General features: G+C 43.6%; 1 protein-coding gene across 2 annotated transcripts; it reads left to right on the top strand.

The window, feature by feature from the left end:
* Positions 1 to 351: 351 nt before the first annotated feature.
* On the top strand, positions 352 to 19,858 carry ssh1a (slingshot protein phosphatase 1a). 2 transcript variants are annotated; one of them, XM_085786842.1, is made up of 15 exons: positions 352 to 538; positions 2,930 to 2,967; positions 9,390 to 9,490; positions 11,997 to 12,061; positions 12,683 to 12,804; positions 13,072 to 13,140; positions 13,327 to 13,392; positions 13,643 to 13,837; positions 13,937 to 14,030; positions 14,454 to 14,582; positions 14,796 to 14,842; positions 14,958 to 15,104; positions 15,947 to 16,147; positions 16,265 to 16,967; positions 17,059 to 19,858. In XM_085786842.1, exons 1-15 carry the CDS (start codon positions 458 to 460, stop codon positions 18,160 to 18,162), a joined length of 3,162 nt encoding a protein of 1,053 aa, XP_085642968.1. In that variant the 5' UTR covers positions 352 to 457; the 3' UTR covers positions 18,163 to 19,858. The 2 variants fall into 2 exon arrangements, with proteins under 2 accessions (XP_085642968.1, XP_085642969.1); XM_085786843.1 differs by lacking the exons at positions 352 to 538; positions 2,930 to 2,967 and adding an exon at positions 6,331 to 7,358.
* The last annotated feature ends 1,214 nt before the right edge of the window (positions 19,859 to 21,072 follow it).

The raw sequence follows: 21,072 nt of genomic DNA, 5'->3' as shown, positions 1-21,072 counted from the left end.
CATTGGTCATTTGTTCATATATTTCATTCATAATCTTTTCTTTTCTTTTCTTTTTACTCTTTGTATTCTTCAGTATTCAGTTTATAAAAAAAACTGCTTAAACTGTCTTGTGTTTTTGTTGCATCTTGTAAGTCTTATTTTAACTATGTACTATGTATACTATATTGTAGTAGTTGAGTCAATAATTGTGCCACCATCAGACTGGACAGAGCCGTGAAGGCAGCACTTCCTGCACAGGGAGGCTTCCTGCAGGAGGCTCCTCTCTCTTTGCCTCTGTCTCTCTCTCTGTGTCTCTCTCTCTCTCCATCTCTCCATCCGTCAGCTGTATGTATCGTTAGCCTAGCAGGCAGCTAGCAGCAGCAGCAGCAGCAGCGGCGGCGGCAGCAGCAGCAGCAGCAGCTCACCACCAGGCCACAGCGGCCACCGGCAGCCGGTGCATCGTCCCCAGCCTCCAGCCATGGCGTTGGTCACTCTGCAGCGGTCCCCGACCCCCAGCGCCGCCTCCACCGCCAGCACCGCGACGACGACCGCGGGGGAGGTGAGTCCGGTCCCCGGCGAGCTGCAGCGATGCTCCGGGGGTGCGGGGAGGTGTCGGCGGGGCAGGCGGGGGGATGAGGGAGATGTTGCGGGAGAAAGGCCCGCACACTGAAGCTACGTTACGTTAGCTCCCGTAGTAATCATGTTATGCTAGGTTATTAGCTAACGGGAGCTAGCAGACGTCTTCGGTGCTGATGGCCACATTTATTGATCTGGACAACGCGTTTGTTGGTCAATACATCTGTCAAACTAATCATTTCTACAGACGGTGGGACATTAACACAACTGTCACACCTGTAGGATGGATTTGGCGTTATTTTAAAGCGGTGTGTCAAGTGCCTTATGAATGATATAAGCTGTAGCTAACGTTAGCTGTTTATGATAAGGCTGGCTGACATTGACAAATTCACTTTTTATTCAACATTAACTATATCACAGTCTGGTTGGCACACACCACCACCACCTGCACAGCTGCAGCAGGCTCTCTGGGGAAAAAACTACACTGCTGAAGTCACATCAACTTGATAATGCTACATCTGAGATTTTTTTAAAAATGTTTTATTATATTAGTGTGAGTTTCTGTTCTCCTCAGTAGACAGGAAATGAGAAACAGCTCCACTGCATATTTCTATGTCAGCTTCCATTCAGTTCAGTCTTGTTTGGTCTTTCCGGTAAGTATAGGGAGGAAAAGTATGAGATTTCCAGACTGGAAAACATCTATTTGGTGCTGAAAGACTCAACCTTAATGTTTAAAGCTACTTCTGATGAATAGACATTTTGACATTAAGTTTTCTGGCACTCAAAACACAAGTTTAAAAAAAAATCTTTACTACTGAACTGTAATAATCAAAGATAACTTCCATCTTTATATCTTTAAGTGCAGTTATCAGTTGCCAGGTGGGGGCGCCAACTAACTACAGCCAGAAACAGATCAGCTCACCTTGTTCTGCTCTGCATGGCCACATCACAGAAACCAGAACTGACATCTATGGCCGCATTTTATTTACAGCCACAAGTGTCTGAGCTACAGCTGTGTTCAGTCAAACCAAAAGTAGGGCAAAAATGCTCCTTATCTTTTTTTTTTTTTACGGCATGTAGCCTACAAAACCATGCAACACTTAAGTATCATGGCGTAGCAGCTCTGTATTGCAAATTTGATTTCTTTCTTTTAAAAGAATTAGTTTTGCTGGTTGGACTGTGTCCCTGCTGCCAAGTGTCCTGCTGACCGGGCGGTGTGTAGCAATATCACGGTGAGGTGTGACAGATAAAGCTGGCAGGAAGCTGCTGCAGCTATGATGTCATCTACTCATGAGGGGTGGGTGGGGTGGAGGAGTACAACTATAGGAGGGGAGGGGAGGGAGAGCGTATGTAAACAGGGATTTACGAGATGCTGCCACAAGCACTAAATGTATGAGATTATTTCTCCTTATACAGAACTATTGAGATTGGATTGTTTGAATGCAAAAATGGTACTCTCCATTCAGCAGTTTTTCAGCTGTGTATATCTGGCCATAGAAGGTGGAAAAATGTGTCTTAACACCCTTAATCCTTTCTGTCACTTCTTGTTGCAATGGCCTTTCATTTGTTTCCACAACTTTTGCTTTTTGGGTGAACCTTAAGCTTTTTTTTTCTGGTCACAACTGGGATTTTGTTCATTGAGACTGGCTGCTCATGATTGTTGATGCATAAACTCTCTCATTGATGTTCTAAGTATTTTTACACCAATTCATAGTTTAACACAGATTTCCACTTTAGGTCAAAAATAATAAAGCAAAATCAATTTTTGTGGTGGAAAGTATCCCGCCAGACATCCTGCTGACATCTTACATTATTTTCCACCCTCATCGACCCAGCTCTACACACCTTTTCCGAGATCAAACACCAAGCAAGGTTGAATTTGATTTAGTTTCTGCATGCAAAAATGGCAGATTTGTAACAAAAAAACTAAATAAATCGTTTTGTTTTGGTTGCTGCGGTATGACCTGGCTAAAATATTCACAGTTTTGTCACCAGCCTCCCATTACACGTTTTCTATAATTTCCATGCTACATACCTGTTAATATAGACCATATTTTGTCTATTGAGTCAAATGTACTTTTATTCTTTAGCCCGCTTGTCTGGTTGCTTTGGCTGTTTCTGCCTTAACAAAGTATACCAGTGTTGAGATGTAGCATCATTGTTTTTGGACTTGGGCTTTTCAGAAAGTATTATATTTTGACATTGCACACAGTATGTTGGATGTTTCCATTGTGAGTTATCAGAGTTAATGTCTGGTACAATATCGACAAGCCTGCAGCTCCAATCTACGCGGCAGGCTGGGAGTATTTGTTAAAATACCATCAAAATAGTCGGGATGTGCTATTAATTTTTTTCCCTGTTGCCTTCATTGCAGGATTTTGGGAGTGAAGATGAACGGCGAATAAATCAGAGGTAAGTTTATCTTATGTTCAGCTCCTCTGTTGCATGGTAGCCTACATGGTAGAGCAGGTCAAACTTCATACACAGGCGTTGTTGACTGAGTAGCTGCATCTGTCTTTGAGTCATAGTAGTCTGGAGTCTGGGCAGACTAGGTGGCATCAACAAATCAGTGCCAGTGTAATAAAACACCTGTTTGTCTGTTTTATTGGCACAGTCATTCATAATAACCAACTGTAAAAACCTTCTTATACTCAATAATCTCTCAAGTAACGAGTTGACAGGCGTGACTGTGCTTAGATGGATGAACTTGCCCTTCAATTGTGCATCATCTGTTGACTCACTTGGCCTCTCCCCAGCTTTTTTATTTATTTATTTAAGCTTTCTACTGAGTGAATGTTTCACATGGATTGACAGAAGGATGGTTAGAATTCTGGGATTTGATTGTTTTGGTTATCAAACTAAATACTTGTTGGTTGTAGCTTAAAAGGTGAAGATCTTTGTTTTCCTCTTTTCCTCCATTCTGAATTAACGGCATGCTTTGTCTCCCATCCAAACATGAGATGTAGCACAGTGCATTGTATCGTATTGAGTTTGGTTGCAGAATGTAGAAAGACAGCGAAATTATAAAGCACCATGAGAGAGTTCACACATCAGAGAGAGAGACATTGTTTTACTCTGGATGAGCACAGACATAATTCGTTCATTTGTACATTACCAAGATAAATCAAATGAGTCACATGTTATTTGGTGTTCTTCTGCTCGCTGTGTCAAAGTTACGCTGTGAGAACTTCCATAAACACTCAGAAAGTGCGTGACAGCCCATTGTGTTGCAATAGATGCTTTTTCAATCAAAATTTTTGTGTGTTTGTTTGTGTTTCTGATGATATGATGGGCCAAGAACACATTTCAAATATGGTTAAGTAAATTATTTCTAGAAACTGCTTGGCTCCTGTAACTTGTTGTGTGTTCTCTTCACTGGATTCTGATAAATAGTGAAAAACCAAGTTTGTGTGATTTTATCTTTGAATAAGAACTGAGTGCTTTAGTAAAACCTGAAAAAGTTGGTTATCTGGCAAAGGCAGCAGCAGCACAGTCCATGGGAAAGCTTTACAGTAAAGAGAGCTATTTTAGACTGAAAGAACTGACACTTCCACTTTGTACTTTTGTCAATTGACAGCAGCAGTATAAATGTAGTTTGTCAGTTTGAAGTGAATAGGATCTAAATGATGTATGCCTCTCAGATATTGAAAGTTAATCGTCAAGATAAGTATCTTTTTGGTTTCCTGTAGACTAATAACCGTCCATAATGTGTAGATGTAGATTAATCCACAGAAATGCCGTGAGTAATGCGTAACAACATGGTGTGGAGTGTGTAAAATTAATCGCATATTAAATAGTAAAAAACTGGAGTGAGTCGAATTGGATAGCAAGCATCTTTTTGTAAGCAAACCAAGTTGTTTACTTGAAAGACTTAATTTAAGGTCAGATCTTTTATTATCTAACCCACCACTCTAATAGCCTACCTGTTTTTTGATCCCACATCAAAGTAGATCTTCATGTGGACTCTTGTTATGAATTTGTGGTTTGCTGTTGTAAGATACATGTTGTTTTTTTAAACTGTGAACTAGAGGATAAGATGACTGAATGCATTTTTTAGTTAAGTTTCTTGTAGCTTATGCAACAGCAGTGCCCTTAAGCAATGCATGTGTGTGAGAATGATCTGTGCATAGTGTGAGTCCTGACTTGCCTCAACTGAGCTTCCATTTTATGAGCCACGTTATACAGTTAAATTCCCTGTAAATTCATGGTTTATAATAATATGGCACATGAAATAGTCTTTTATTTGACAGATACATTTCTCCTCACACCAGGATGTACTGATCTAAGTGCACTTGATAGATTGCTACATCTGTTGATGGGCGTGCAACTGCCAAGTATTTGCGCTCGCTGATCCAGGCTGACCTTGATAAAAATGACAAGCCCAAAGGGTTGACAGAGGCTAACATAAACACTGCGCAGGTGTCGGTGGCTCTGGACCAAGGATGATTTCATCTTACCAACTTGTACACAGCAGAGTTGGGCAAGAAGCAGAAGCAGGCTTGTGTGTGTAAATGTGTTTGTATGTGTTTGCACATGGAGACAGACAGGACACGATTACTCCTATAGTTCAAACTCACTTTTCCAGACTTGTTGACAAGTGATTTAAATGCTGTAAAATCTCAATGTTCCTGTGGATAAAAGAAACATAGAAAGATTACATCAGAAATAACATTTCCAGTTAGTTATTGTGGGCCAGTCTTTCCTCAGTAACATGATGATGTCATATTCAAGCCCTAAATGTCTCCACTGACACCTGAGGAGTTTTGTTCCTCTCCGTCACTACCCCCTTTCAGTGGCGCAAATGAGAAAATGTCAGAATTATGCAACTGGCAGCCCCAAGAGAAGTTTTTTTCCCCGCTCATTGTTTCGATGTGTGCAAAACACTCTGAGACCATGAGTAAACCTAGCGCGTTTTGCTGCCTCTGTGTAACCTCTTTGTAGTGAGTTCTCTGCGTAATCCAGTGCACCTCTCTCAAATAGCCAGTACACCTGGTGACTCAGTGGCTTAGAGGACATCTGGTCCCGTTTGGCCCCTTCTCCAGGTCCATCTGCTGCTGTTGCAGTAGTGTACCACTTCCTTAACTCGGTGACATGCCATCTCTCTGCCTCCTGCTCCTAAAGCTCCAGCTCTCACATCATGCATGAGAAGAAGCTGCAGTATCCAACCAGGTCCCTGCGCTCCTACCGGCACCTGACGCACTGAGCTGTCCAAGTTTCCACCTGGACCAGACTGAGCATACGTCAGCTCACTGGCGGTGACCAGGTGTTACAGACGTTACACTATTGTTAAGGAGACTACTAGGAAAGCTATCTTGTTATCTGTGTCACAGAACTATTGTTATTGTCTGTTAGCAGATCCTCCCAGATTAACAGTGTCGTGCTACTTCTTTCTTTACTTGATAGACAGGGGGAATGCTTAGTAAGAGAGGGAAAGTTCGAGTTAGTTTTCAGGCCCCAAACATATTAATATGCAGGCTGAACTTAAACATTTCTTTCAGACTGGAATTCCATGTTTATACTCCAGAGTTGCTTTTCATTGTCTTTTTGTTTTACTCTCCTAATTTGCACCTATACCAAGATCAGCCACTGCGGTGTTGCAAATGCAATAGACATAAACTATATTTTTGTCCAAACATGGCCATTGTCCCCTTTAATAAAGAAACACGCTGTGGTTTCTTTGTGGTTCATGTTAGTGAGTGACAACCAGCGCTGACCACTTGACAGAGAGATAGACAAGATAATCCCTCCCTTATAAGCCTGGCTATAATGAGATTTGGGAGTTTTGGGAGATTGCCAGCTCTCACTGCCCTTTCCACCCATGCTTGGCCCATGTGTTAAGCTCCCTGGAGGCAGTACCTTGGATGCTGCTGACCCCCAAGGTGGCATGCGCATGGAGACATCCCATTAGTGTGTGTTGTGCCAAAATTCCACTGCCTGCCTTTTTTGTTGCTGTTGTTGTCTTCCTTCAATTGTGCATGGTCTTGCTTTTCCCCAGGAAGACGTAGAGAGCACACAGCAGTCGGCAGGTTTTGGAGAGACGGTTTCTATTCTGCAAGTCGTGCCCCGGCTAAAGAGGAAACCTGTTGTTCACTTTTATACTTAAGTAGAGTGAGGGGGGAAATCCACATCTTGATTTCTATAAGATTCATTGTCCTCTGCCACCATCTGGCTTTTTGCTCTAGAGTTTTTTTTTATAACCAGAAGAAGGCATGTGATTTACTCTAAGGCTCTTGAGAAAAGCATACAAGTGCTTATTCATGAATGAAAGAGTGTAACTACCTCTCTTCTCATACGAATGTGGACCTTTAGTACTATAGGAGCGTGACACGGACAAAACAGACTGAAGGACGGCGGACATGAGCACAGTTGTGTGAGCCTGAGGCAGCGGGAGGAGGCTGCAGGCAGCGAGAGTCCCTCCAGGCAGGAGACTGACTCACACTCAGACACTCAGATGAAGGGAGGAGGAGGAGGAGGAGGAAGAAGAGGAGGAGGCAACAGAGGGAGTGGCATCGAAGCAGACGGCATTTCTTCACGGCGCAGCACAGATGAGTGCAGGCTGTCAGTCAGTCTGTCACTCAGAAGACACTTGAAAGAATTGTTCTACTTCTCTGACTGGCGCTCTACTCAACTTCACTGTTTCTGGAGGCTGATGAAGAAGAGGTAGCGCGCGCTGCAGAGGCCTGGGTCGTCGCTCCGGTCAACAGGATGCATCTGGTTGTAGAAACCATTCAGGAGGCCGTGATGAAGATGCTACCTTATTTTGTGGAGAACGCTGTGTTGACCCAGAGTGAGATAAACCGCATGTGAGTCGAGTTTATCTTATTGAAACTGGTCCTTCACTCATTTGACACCAGACACTTTGGACCACATGGTCTTAGCTCAGTGTTTTTTTTTTGTTTTTTTTGCTGAAACAAGTTTTAATTTGTTTTTTATATTGTAAATTTTAATCAATAAGTTCAGTGTAAGATTTTGAATTCTATTTGAATAACTCTGCAACAGATACTGTGGTGTCATTCAGGCCAGCTGACCTTAATCAGTCACTAAACTTATTCCAAGTCGTGATGTGGATGATAGAAACATTGGCTCTTATTCCAAATAAGTTGTTGTTCCCCAGCAGCTGAAATGCAGAGGTGCACAGGCTCATTGTGATGTTTTGTTGTCCTTTTTGTCTCTCTGTCTGTAAAGGAGGTATCGATATTATAGGTTGTAATCATGTGGAATCATTGCCGCTATCTGGCAAGGTTGTTTTTTTTTTGCTATCGGAGTCTTTGTTTGCTTTGATAGCACATGTATTTTTAGCCCTAGTGTTTGTGGGGAAGCTGATAGCAGGTTGCCGTGGGGCAAGAGACAGTAGAGCTATAACCCTGTTTAATTAGGATGTCTGTCAGAGTTTGGCCTGTGAAGCGCTGGGACAGCTCTTGATTTACACTTTAGCACAAGTTTCACACATCCTCAGATTTCACCTTAAAGGTTTTGGGTTTTTTTGTCCAGGAAGGATCAGGTATCAAAGGCTACGATGGACTGAGAGTTGGGTTACGAGCAGAAAGCAGGGATTTCTACACAGCACTAAGCAGTGGTGAAGCTGCACCCCTCTTCTTACTTTTGCCACTTTGCCTCATATTATCCATCACCCCCTGACAGTGGACCCTCCTGGTCGCCTCATAAATCTCAAACTGAGAACAGACTGAAACAAAAAAAAAGAGACAAAGCTCTTGTTTGGAAGTGTCCACCCCCGTGCTTAGTCACTGTGGAACTTTGTTTCTGTGCTGCCGGGGCGGAGGGAATTTATTGTGAGGTGCACAAAACCAAGTCCATTGTTCCCATAAAATCATCTGTTTGGCCCAGGCCTGCTCTTCTGTATGTGGGTTTTGAAAGCGTGATCAGTGAAAGCTTAGTGAGGGAGCAGTTTCAGAGCTGGATACAAAAATCTGATGTTCAAACTCGCTGTTGTTGATACTTTTATTTTGCCCCTTTAATCCAAAGGGATTTGGTCAGTGGTTTGTGTAACAGTTCAGGTGGCATTAGTAAACACTGATGCCAGCATTGCTCTTTTAAGCCAGTAATAGCTACCCAATACCAATACAATGGTTTCTATATTTAGGGCTGGGTCTATCCTTAGTATGTGTGTGGATTTTGTTTTGTTGCTGTCACTCATCAGCTCTGTGTTTTCCTAATCATGCCCTGATTTGCCAGATTGAACACACTGAATACACGGTGCATGTGTCCCACCCTGCTGCCAGGTAGACTTATGAATGTGCTCATGTTGTTTTTCAATGAAACGGAATAATTGAATTCAGCCTGAAGGAAACACCTCACTTACGTCAACTGTTGACAGCTCCAGAGCTCGGCCGGAAAAAAGTCAGGACTGGTGTGAACTGATAATTGCTGCTTTGTGAAACTTAAAGCCTCACAAGCAGCAACTGCAGTTTGGTCGATTATTTAGTTGCATTACACCAAGCCAGCACAGACCTGACAAGTCAAATTGAGTGCAGCCCATGCAGCAGATAAAAGACAGATAAGCACTCAGGATCAAAGCTTGATTCATGGCTGCTGCAGACCTGAGGTCTGCCTCTGTAACGTGGCAGCTGAGCTCCTCCACTCAGCTGTTGAGCTAATTCACCAGCAACAGACAAACTGTGATTTATGCTCATCTCAATGGCTGCGTCCGCTGAACCGAATTGAATATTTCATTTGTCTTGTGTCCCACTTCTCGGCCTAAAATAAACAATAAACAAATTGGAACAGTTGTGCTGAGCTGTTTCTCTGCAGTGTGGTGTCTGATGTCTAACGTCTGTGCGTCGCTGCGTCTAACCGCTCTGTTCCATTTCCCGCAGCCTGAGCGAGAGCTTCTTCATGGTGAAGGGTGCTGCTCTGTTCCTGCAGCAGGGGAGCAGCCACCAGGGCCAGAAAGCACATCCTCATCACAAACATGCAGGTGAGAACCACAGGACACCCAGAAATCACACCCTGTTACCCACGTTCATTGATCCTCAACCGTAGCTCTGACCTCATCAGCCTCCCTCAGACTTTACAGCTCAGTTTGTGTGACGAGTTCATGTGGTGTTCTCGCTAACACTTGAGCAGATGTTTGTAGCTGAGGTGAGGAGGACGGAGGCTGCCTCGTTGATAAGCATGTTCCAGACATATAGCTTAGGCAGATTAGCGCTTAAATCCAGCGCACGGGAGCACGATTCAAGCAGGCTTTTATTGTTTCTGTGAACCTCGACTTCTCCGCTTTTATCGCTGTAAAACTTTAGCAAGTAAAGAGAGCATAAGGTAAATGACTCTTCTCAGCAAACCCTCCATGACATTTATATGATGAATTGTATGATTAATATTATACAAAATGTATATTTATTGAACATTGAGGTCATGTGACAAGTTAGGAACAAAGAACTGACCAGTGTCTTTTATCAATGATTAAAATGTCACAAGTCAAAGACACAATTTATTGCTTTAAATACACAGGGCTGACCTGACAGTCCACTGGCATGATGGGAATTCAGCACCAGCCAACAAACAACATGCTGCCAAGTCATTTGGCAAGTCATGGCTGTGGTTGGCAGCTTTGCCTACTCTACCAGCCTCTCTGTCAGGTAGCCCACATATTTGCTTGCCCTGCTTTGTGCTCAAAACATTTGGCGGAGGAAATAGTTGTGTCATTTCCTAGTAACTGTGGCTTTTAGGAAAGAAAGAGACCAACAGGCTGACTTGGATGACCTTTTGCAACGTGTTTGATGAAGGTATTCCTGCTCTAAGGAACCAGCGTCCTTTATTCACATCAACATGGACACATGATGCATAATTGCCTGAAGATGTATTTATGTTTCTGTGGATGACTCTCACATCTTGCAGCTGTTACTATTCAGAACAGATGCCAACTTGGCTGCCACAGAGCCATGTGAACTAAGGCCATGAACTCAGTTGACTTCTCTCAGTTAACAGTGAGAGCCACATGTCCATCATAACCATCAAAAACACACTTAGATGGTTGCCAGGTTTTTCCTCCAGAGGCTACGGACAAAAACTGACTGCATATGTGGCATCAAATAATGGTTAAACACGCTTTAGCAGGCCAACGTGTTCAAACACAGACTTACAGGTGGAGCACTGTGAGACCTTAAAACGAGTTCATAGTTTTTAAAAACTTTAATCTTTTTAATCATGTTTAAATTGTTTATGTAAAGAGCTCAAAATTTGTTCCAAACATATTTCGAGGAGAACAAAACCATCTGCGGAGTTTCAACTAACAATCAGACGTAATCACTGGATGTTGTGGGAGATGTGTTTGAAGTCAGCAGGAAATGATGCATATAGTTTGTAACTCTGTTTAAAGCATTTTCTCTTATTCAGTCTTAAAGGACGATTTTGGCACAATGTGAAAAAATAATCATATTGTTCATTTTCACTTTTGTTATGAGAGTTACATTCCACAATAAAGATGTTTTTAATTAGTTATCCAAACATCTGGAGCTTATTCTCAATCCATTTTCATTTCAAAGTGAAATATTTTGCAAAGTTTTTTTCATGACAATGATTATTGGTCAAATCTGATAGCTTGAAAGAGGTCCTGTTATTTAAGTTATATTCTGTATTGTCCATATGATCATGAAGGAGCCAATTATTTTGCAGGATCATTGTAGTTGATGTGTTCACGTTTATGTCTTTGAAGTTCAGGAATATTTGTTTTGATCTTATTGTCATTCTTTGTAAGTTTTCCAATCTGACTTAGATATTAGACAAAGTGATGAGTCACATGTTGTGTAGATTGTGTCACTTACAGCTTTTTTTTTTTTTTTTCTCCAAAGAGGCGGCTGTAAATCATAAGATACACAAGCATCAGACACTTTCTGTTTGATGTTTTTTTAAAACTAGCCAGGATGTCATGATTTGTCTGTTTTGCCTGTTGTGACATATCTCAGAATAGTTGGCTCTGTGTCAGCTGCTACTATGCCTTTGCCGTTGGTCCGTCTCCACTCCCTGTTTTATCTTGTCTGACATCTTGGCGCAGGGAGCGCTGAGTAACTCATAATGAACAAGGACAAGTTCTTCCATTGTGTTTTTTTGCGACTGACAAATGGCAAATTTATTGTCAGTTCAATTCCCCTCAATCAGTTAACAACACATGTCATCTGAAGAACAAGACAAGAACAGGTTCAGGGTGAAGCTTTGGTTTTAGCGTCAGTGTTGAACACTAGGGAGCAGTGTCACCCCCTGTGTGGACTTGCAGTAGACCATAGCAGTGATATCATCATGACTGCAGCATGCATCATATCATACATACTGTCACTCAGGAGCTGTCATAATAAAGCAGACATAAACCTTGTATCTTCTCTCTCAAGTCAAAATGTATCAGTGTGTATGACAAGAAGATGTTACATCTCTGACACCAAGCAGCCACAACGTCATTGATCCATTTTCTTTATGATCCTCCTCAACAGGCGACTTACCTCAGCACCTGCAGGTGATGATAAACATTCTTCGCTCGGAGGACAGGATCAAACTGGTACGAGGCGATATATGTTCATGTTCACTTCAAAACAAAAACAAGCACACACACATACACTCATAAAGACCACTGACTAACAATCTGGCATAGCAGACCCTCTAGAATGCATTTTATTGTGTACTTACGATGCTTATTTGCTGACTGTAATTATTAGCTCATGAGCGCTCACTCAGGAGGGCATTACCTAATGTTTCCATGGTGCGTGTATGTGTTGGTGTGCGTTATTTAATTTGATGTTTACCGCCTCTGTACTCTCACACGTCCTGAGGACTCTTGTTACCTTATTACATCCATTTTGTGCCCCAGTTTTCTTTGCACATTTATATGTGACACTTTGTTAGATGTGGGTTTTTGCAGCACACTCGAGTTCTTGCACTTGTGTAAAAAGAGCACGCTTTTAACACAGGCATACCCTTTCTACATGTTTTTTTTTTTTTTTGAATGAAGTCAAACACACAAGTTTTTTGATACATTTAAAAGTAAACGTTTGTATGCCAAAAGTAATTTCCTTCCAGACAAATTATCCATTAAATAGCAGGGAAGTTTGTTTTGGCTCTCAGGTACTACTACAAAAAAAACAAGAAACATTTTGACTTGAATTGTCTGAACCTTGTGCAGGCGGTGCGGCTGGAGAGTGCATGGTCAGACCGCGTGCGCTACATGGTGGTGGTGTACACAAGTGGGCGACAGGACACGGAGGAGAACATCCTACTGGGAATTGACTTTACCAACAAAGACTGGTATGAATAGGCTCAACATGCACGGGTGCTGTGATCACTGTTTGCTGTAAACCTATAAAAGGCTAAGGGAGCTCCCTTTGTTCTGGTCTTACTTGTTGACAAGCCATACAAACTGTTTCTGTGTATTTTGTAAATGTATAGAGCTAGATGCCTCAGGCTCAGCTGCTATATATGCACTACAACTGCCACACGTGATCTGTTCTCTGTTTATGCTTTCTACTTTGCACATGAGAAGTGGATTTTCACTCACACTTTTCATTCTTCCAGCAAAAGCTGTTCGATCGGCATGGCGCTACCTCTGTGGAGTGACACAAAGATCCATCTGGATGGAGATGGGTGAGTTTTTATTTCTGTTAGTGTGACCCCCCCGCTGTAAGAACAGACAACACAGCTACAGCTTTTAACCCAGTGATATTTCCCCCGTATCTGTATCTGACACTTGAGGTGAACATGATGCACACATAGTGTAGCTTCACGGTGCTCTGGCTCAGAGAATAACTGTCTGTTTTGTTTGCTCCTCAGGGGCTTTACTGTGAACACGGCGGGTCGGACTCATGTTTTCAAACCGGTGTCAGTGCAGGCAATGTGGTGAGTAATAAACAACCTCTGGAGCCACGGTGGCTGTCTGCAACAAGTGTAGCGTCATGACACACGGCTATAAATCTCCTGATAGACACACACTGCAGCAGCGAGGCACTAGCCTGAGACAGTGTGTTTCATTCTGCCACCTGCTGGCATGAACACGCACATACCATGAAGTTTTTTTTGTCATACATTCAGATTTTACATCAGTCATCTACAACTCGAACTTTAATTTTCCCCAATCAACAACGCTCAGGTCAGCTCTTCAGGTGCTGCACAAGGCGTGTGAGGTGTCACGCAGGTATAACTACTTCCCTGGAGGCATGGCTCTCACCTGGATGGGCTACTACGAGAGCTCCATCGGTTCAGAGCAGAGCTGCATCAACGAGTGGAACGCCATGAAGGACTTGGAGACCACGCGGCCAGACTCACCCACCATGTTCGTCGACAAGTCAGTAGACACAGAGCGACTCGCGTCAGATTACTTTTGTAAAAGATGTTTCAGGAGCAGCTGTTGTTGAATGAGGGCTGTGATTTGAATCTCCGCTAGGCCTTCAGAGAGAGAGAGGACAGAGTGCCTTATTAAAGCCAAACTCAGAAGCATCATGACGTGCCAGGACCTCGAGAACGTCACTTGCAAACAGGTAAATAGACAGGAATACACACGCTCACACTGAAATAAACCACTGTTTTGTCATTGTCTAGTTTAATTTGCACTAAAGATGAACACAGCTCAGTTCTCCTACTCTTTTTTAAACTGACATTGAAGTGGGAATTTGGCAGACTTATTTAAATGTGAATATTTCTTGTATAATATTTTGATAAAGATGTTGCTTATTACAGGAATCTGACACCATTTTTACACTCTTAATTATTCAGTGTATTTAATTCACTATTACCATCTAACATTATTATTTTACTATTGTGTATTAGTCTGTTAGAGAATATTAATGTAGTGTTTAGGATGAGGGATTTAAGGCAAACCAGTGACTATGACCTCACAAAAACACACAATGCAGACAAACACACACACAAATCAAATTACACTGTACATGTTTTTTTATCAGATCCGTACAGAGTTGGAGCAGCACATGAACTGCAACCTGAAGGAATACAAAGAGTTCATTGACAATGAGATGCTGCTGATCCTGGGCCAGATGGACAAAGCCACTCTCATCTTTGACCACGTCTACCTGGTGGGACAGCTGATAATACTGTCACTTACATTAAGAAAAACATCTGTTATACCTGTTGTTTTCTGTGAATAACTGACCTAAATCTATTACATTATTATTTTCCATCTCAAAACAAGACTGGTGTGACGAATGTGTTGTTGAATAAAGAACAGTCCTACAAAGTACTCTCTTCACTACACAGTCTAAACAGCGTTTCCTCTCATTTGTTTTTAGGGTTCCGAATGGAATGCCTCGAACTTGGAGGAGCTGCAAGAGTCAGGGTGATTTATTTTATATTATGGAGGAGCTAAGATAAGCACACACAAAACTTATTTTGTATTATGATTTGAGCAAGTAAGAATGTTGATGAGTTACCAGTATCTTTTCTTTTTCCAGGGTGGGATATATCCTCAACGTTACCAGGGAAATCGACAACTTCTTTCCAGGCACTTTCAGTTATCATAACATACGCGTCTACGATGAGGACGCCACGGACCTGCTGGCTCACTGGAATGACACATACAACTTCATTGTTAAAGCAAAGTGAGTCCTGAGTGGAACAGGAAACACACTGCTCATGGTTTTTTTTGTTTTCAGTTTATCCACAAAGATATCTTATCTGCACAGGAGAGTCGCTCGTTTAATTTCCAACATTAAAGCAGAAGTAAGCGATCCGGTCGTTTCGGCTAATGCTGCGTTCCAGGCAGGCTTTTGAAACCGTAAATTACAGCTTCAAGTCACAACTTACGACTTTGTAGCGTTCCAGGCAACCGACTCGTGTTTTTCCGACCTGTTTTATCTGTGAAACTGCACTATAACGGCCACTCGTAACTTCCAACCCGTGAACTCGTACCAGATCGAACTGGTACGGCTTCACAGGTCGGAAAAACACGAGTTTCCTTGAACGCACCATAACAGTCCTCGTCCCGACGTCACCACATTCACGGCGTCCCTTGGCTGCACACACAGCCCTGCATGCCGTTCTCTCTCCTCATTGGATAAAAACTGTAGGATACGATAAATGTTTTCTCCTCAGCTCAGAGCAGAGCAGAGTGACTGACAGACCCGTGTTTCGGTCCAAACACTCCATGTAAGTGATTGCTGTTGGAAGATATAACTATTTAAGACTTATATTAACACAAATATATCACTTACTTCTGCTTTAAGTCAAATGTGGGAAATCTGATTTTGAAAGAGAAAACAAAGGGGTTAAAGAAAAAATTATTATTCTACACTCTCAAAAGTCATGAATTTCTGTAGCTTGTTCCAATATTTTTTTTACATTTCCGAGTCTTTGATTTAGTAACTTCACTTAAAGAAATAATTTTATTTTTGAACTTTTGTGAATGGAGTTTAAATTTAAAAATAATAATACTCACCCACAGAAAGAACCACTCAAAGTGTCTAGTCCACTGTAAGATGGGTGTCAGCCGGTCTGCCTCCACCGTCATTGCTTACGCCATGAAGGAGTTCGGCTGGTCGCTAGAGAAGGCCTACAACTTTGTCAAGCAGAAGAGGAGCATCACACGACCAAATCCAGGTTTCATGAGACAGCTGGCGGAGTACGAGGGCATCCTGGATGCCAGGTACAGTCCCACACTTGGTGTGTGTGTGTGTGTGTGTGGGTGGGTGCTGTCGTTGACTAGTCTTTCCACAGCTGACCTCACTCTCTCCTCCTGTACATTGTATTTCTGTACTTCCAGCAAACAGCGGCACAACAAGCTGTGGCATCCAGACGGCGACTGTGAGATGGCGGAGGGCCAGCAGGGGTCGGCTCAGTGCTGCGGAGGGGAGGAGGGAGGCCACCTGACTCCCGAGCCAGGGATGTCTCCCTGCTGCGAAGAGGTGCTGTCTGATAAAGGTGCAGCGTGTCCTTCCCCGTGCAGGACTGTCTCTCTGGAGATCGACCCCGCCTACAACAACTACTATTTCCGCCGACTCTCTGACTCGGCGCTGGATAGTGAACCGTCGACGCCTGTACGCGGCCCGCCCCTTCTCGGCATGGAAAAAGTCTTTATAGAGATTGAGGACGTGGAGCGGGACGCTCTGCTGGATGACGAGGCCTTTGATGGACGCGAGGGCCTGCCCCTTCCCCACTTTGGACCAACAGCAGAGGGGACCGCCGCCCAGACCTGCAACCGTGGCCCCGAGCCCCTGGAGGAGCTCCGCCTCAGGCTGGAGTTCAGCACGGTGGAGGAGGAGGATGAGGAGGAGGTGCAAAAGGAAGAGGCAGAAATGGAGGTACTGATGCAGCCAGATGACGGAGGGGGAGGAGACGGAGGTGGAGGAGAGGAAACACAAGATGTGGAAGTGGAGGGGGATACGGAGGGTAATGGGATGGATCTGGCAACCCTGAATGAAAATTCCAACAACAACAACCATTTGAGCACTCTATGTAACCACAATGTAAGTTTAATTAACGTGACTAACATTTGAAAGCAGAAATGCAGAAATAACAATATTCTCTCTGGGACTTTTTTCTCTCCTCTTCGTTTAGGAAAAACCTTCATCCATCCTTCTTCCAACTGATCCTTCGATGCCGTCTTGGGGGGATTCAGAGTCCAAGCAGAAAGAAGATTCTCCGACCCCGACATCGAAGCTTTGCCTTAACCCCAGTCCTCCTGAAGTCCCAAGTGCTTCACTCCCACAGTCCCATCCCTCTCCTGAAGGCTTCAGCTCTTCAACAGGACCTGAGTGCTCTTGTGGCGCTCTGTGTGACTGTGCCAACTGTGCTGCTCCCACACCCACAGCTCTGGAGGAGCAGCCAGGAGAATCGCCGCACTCAGTGGAGCCGGAGGACGGTGGCGGTTTGTCAGAGGTAGACACTGAGCTTGATGAAGAGCAGCAGGCTGCAGCTGCCTCGGAGGCTCTCCCCGAGCTGATGAGCATGGATTCGGAGGAAGACAAGGCTGCGGTGGCTTGTTACCTTGGCCAACAACAGGAGACCCTTCTACAGCTGCGGAGATCCGGGCTGGTCCGCCGGCGTGCAGAGAGACTAGAGAGACTTTCGGGGTCGTCTCAGGAGAGTGTGAACTCTCTGAAGCCTCTGCACGTGTGCCAAAGGTCCAAAAAGAGCCCTCTCCACGCCGAGGAGGAAGAGGAGTTCTCTGGCTTCACCGGGGACTTCGCCAAGTCTTCGACACCATGCCAAGTGCGGTTAGAGCCACTGGTGATGCCACTGACCAATGACGCCTTGTTGGGGGTGGTGGGATCTGGGCTGCTCACGCCCACCTCCTCGCCTCACGGCTCCACGCTGACGCGCAGCTCCAGCAGCGACAGCCTGCGCAGCGTGAGGGGGAAACCGGGCCTCGTACGTCAGAGGGCGCAGGAGATCGAGACCCGCATGCGGCTGGCGGGCCTGACCGTATCCTCGAGGCTGAAGCGCTCCAACTCGCTGGCCAAGTTGGGCAGCCTCAACTTCTCCTCCGAGGATCTGTGCTCGGCCTGCTCCTCGGACGCAGGAACGCTGCTGCTGCTCTCGCTGTCGCCAGAGCCGGACGGCGGCCTGGAGTGGGAGTCGCCCACCGCCTCCGCTCTGCCCCGGCCCTACAAGGACCTGCACACTCCAGAGAGAGCACTACCGGGCGAGCCCAGCAGCTGACACATCAACTGGAGGTCGTGTACGCTCCACCCCACCCTCTAATCTGTCACCCCGCAGGGCTGGAGAGGGCTGTACAGATCCTGGAGAAAGGAGAGAGCTGAGTCTGAGGAAACAAACGAAAACAAAACAAAATAAAACAAAAGGACACAAAAAAAACCAATGCCAACTTTTGTTATAAGGATTGTACACTCTCCTTTGCCACATTGTTTCTCAAACTGCTGTTCACAGTGATGAAAGTCATATTGCTGTATCTGACAAGTGTGTAAAGCCATCAGTTCACCTCTAACTTGGTTTGATTCCCAGACAAACAAGTGCCTTACCTATGAGACCAGAGGCACAGAGCTGTGTGTTAGACTGCAGGACGAGACGGTACAGGACGCTCTATAACCTTTAACTTCACAGCTGTAACTGTTAGTACCTGATATGTACCAAATCACGGTATCCATCGGCACTTAGATTATTTTTACCTGTCTGGTACAAAGTAGTAGCCTACATTGATGAACTTGAGTCCCTCAGTGGAGCTTGGCAGAAAGCAAAGTGTTAAATAAATGTATAGTTGTTTACCGCACAGTTTATGTTTTAGATGCTAGAGGGTTGTAAAATTAATGGTTACCTCATGTTGCATTCATGAAGCTCTTTCTCAGATGAACACTGGGCTGGAGTTTTATTCAGTTCATTCGCTGACGTGAAGTTAAAGTGAGGAAATCAGTTTTGAACTCATTTTAATGCAGAGGTGTATGTTAGTGAACTGACGCTTAACTAGTATGTGTGTGAGTCTCCGAGTGAGTGAAGTTGGATGAGCGCGGAGAGAGAGAGAGAGAGAGAGAAAAGGATGCGGCTTTGTTTTGCCAGAGGCATGCTCACTGTTTTCAACAAACAGAACAGAAACACTTGTGAGATTGTTGTTCCTTTTTGCACTGCTTTTTTTTTATCGAGTGAATACTGGTACACGGCAAGCTATCTTCCAAAATAACATTAGTATAATGTTATTGACCTCATCATTCCCTTAAAATGTACGGTGTTCTTGGGAGAGCAGAGTGAGGAGTCAGGCTGCATGGCTTGAAATCATAAAACAAACGCCTAGTGTGACAGGAACTGAGGATTTACAGCAGTCAAATCATAAATGTATGTGAGGATCCCCTCCTCCACCCCCGAGCTCAAGTTATTCAACTGTTCTCAATGACATATGAACAGAAAACATCAAACATTTCACAACCAAACCTTCAACACCTTAAAATTTCATCCTTGGGGGTTGCCAACATTTTTTAACTCATTTGTGCTTTTTGAAATGTGAAAGACCAAAGTTGTTAGGCTGTCTCGACAAATTGGAAACACCATTAAAGCTGTACAAAAATCTGTGAACCATAATGTCAATCACGTACGTATTTAAATGCTGTCACACCTTATTGCACCTTTCGGGAGAAATGAAAGAGACTCGGCGGAGTTGTCAGGCTCATAGCTGTTAAGCTTTTATGCTCATATCATCAATGAGTTTTAAAGCTTTTGTCACACTGACGTGACAACGATCACAATAGGTTACTTCACAGTTTTGTAACCATTTTCTTTTTATATTTAAGTATGCAGTAACTTTTGTACTGTACATTGCTGTAGTTTGAATGCATATTGCACTTTTTATGTTGGTCAAAATAATGTACTGTATGTGTTAATTATGAAAATAAACATTTCTTTTACATAATATACCATGCATCCTGTTTTGTTCCCATCATTTTATTGAGCATAATTCACTTGAAACCATTCACAATATCCCTGAAGAAGAACAGTGATGTGATTATGTATCACTTCAGCCTGAACGCTGCACATGAAGCGCTCAAGCTCTTCCTGAATGGGGGGAAAACAACGCACACAGATATGTAGGCAAAACCAAATATCTGTGCACTGACTTGATTATGATGGTGTGTGTATCCTGACATTACGTCAGTGTGCCCCCATCTGTATACTTTGGCAGGAGAGCCATTTTCTAACAGCCAGCTTATATAACATTTGGCTTCCCGTCACAGTTTGCATGACATCAGTGAATTACTTAAGTTACACGCTCTTGTTCGCCCCCCGGCCTATGTGACTGTGCGTGTCTGTGTAGTGAATGTGTGCATTATAGCATGTGGTGGAGGCACCGAGGCGGCAAAGATGTTATTTAATGTTGTTTGTGTGTGAGTGAGTCGACACCGGTATAAAGCTTCTGTTTCCTGTACATGTAGAGGGGACGTGAGACTGATGCAAATGTGAAATGGAAAAGTGATGACTTATAAACATTTATAGATAAGTAAATAAGAAGCTTCATTAAAGAAAAAAGAAAATAAAACATCATTAGTGTGCCAAGACGCATGTGGGATGTTTTAGAATAGATTAACAATGATCTTAAACTTCAGACAAATTGGCTTTTGTCTAGACAAGACGGAGAGTGACCTGTTGCACTTTACAAACACAAAAAAGAGCAGTTGGCAAGAAACGGAGGACGACGAGCTGCTTGTCTGTCAACACAGCAGCCTTCAGTCTGCAGGCTCTGGGTGTGGGCCGGCCTCTCTTCCCCTTCTTCTGCCGGTGAATTCTTGGCTGCTTTGCCTCCACTTTTGTTTTATTATCTGAGGACGTATCCTGTTTTGGATGTTACTATAGAGACCAAGGGAAACAAAAGAGAAAAAAAAGGCTGAGCTATTTTTCAGATAATTTCCCACACTCCTGGACATACACAGGTTGGCTACAATTACTCACTATTTATCCCAGACACAACTATTCTTTTAATGTGTCTTCCATGTCTTTAACCAGGTTCCTGGGGTGAAACAGTCTAAACTGTGCAGTCTATGCCACCATTATGCAAATAATCAGCCCACTGGCCACATACCATAACATCCAGTTGTATTCCTATGTCTTTGTATCTTCTATCTTAAATCC

Source organism: Trachurus japonicus, chromosome 9 (assembly GCF_045865225.1).
Source record: "Trachurus japonicus isolate A0001 chromosome 9, Traja_1.0".
Taxonomy (NCBI): Eukaryota; Metazoa; Chordata; class Actinopteri; order Carangiformes; family Carangidae; genus Trachurus; species Trachurus japonicus.
Note: the sequence above shows the minus strand (reverse complement) of the source record. Positions and strands in the feature narration are given on the sequence as shown.

What these genes read in the sequence shown, in the direction of transcription:
- ssh1a (XM_085786842.1), top strand. Translation starts at nt 458, where the DNA reads ATGGCGTTGGTCACTCTGCAGCGGTCCCCGACCCCCAGCGCCGCCTCC. An exon ending in AACTTCATTGTTAAAGCAAA is followed by an intron (nt 15,105 to 15,946) that starts GTGAGTCCTGAG and finishes ACTCACCCACAG; the next exon opens with AAAGAACCACTCAAAGTGTC. An exon ending in GAGGGCATCCTGGATGCCAG is followed by an intron (nt 16,148 to 16,264) that starts GTACAGTCCCAC and finishes CTGTACTTCCAG; the next exon opens with CAAACAGCGGCACAACAAGC.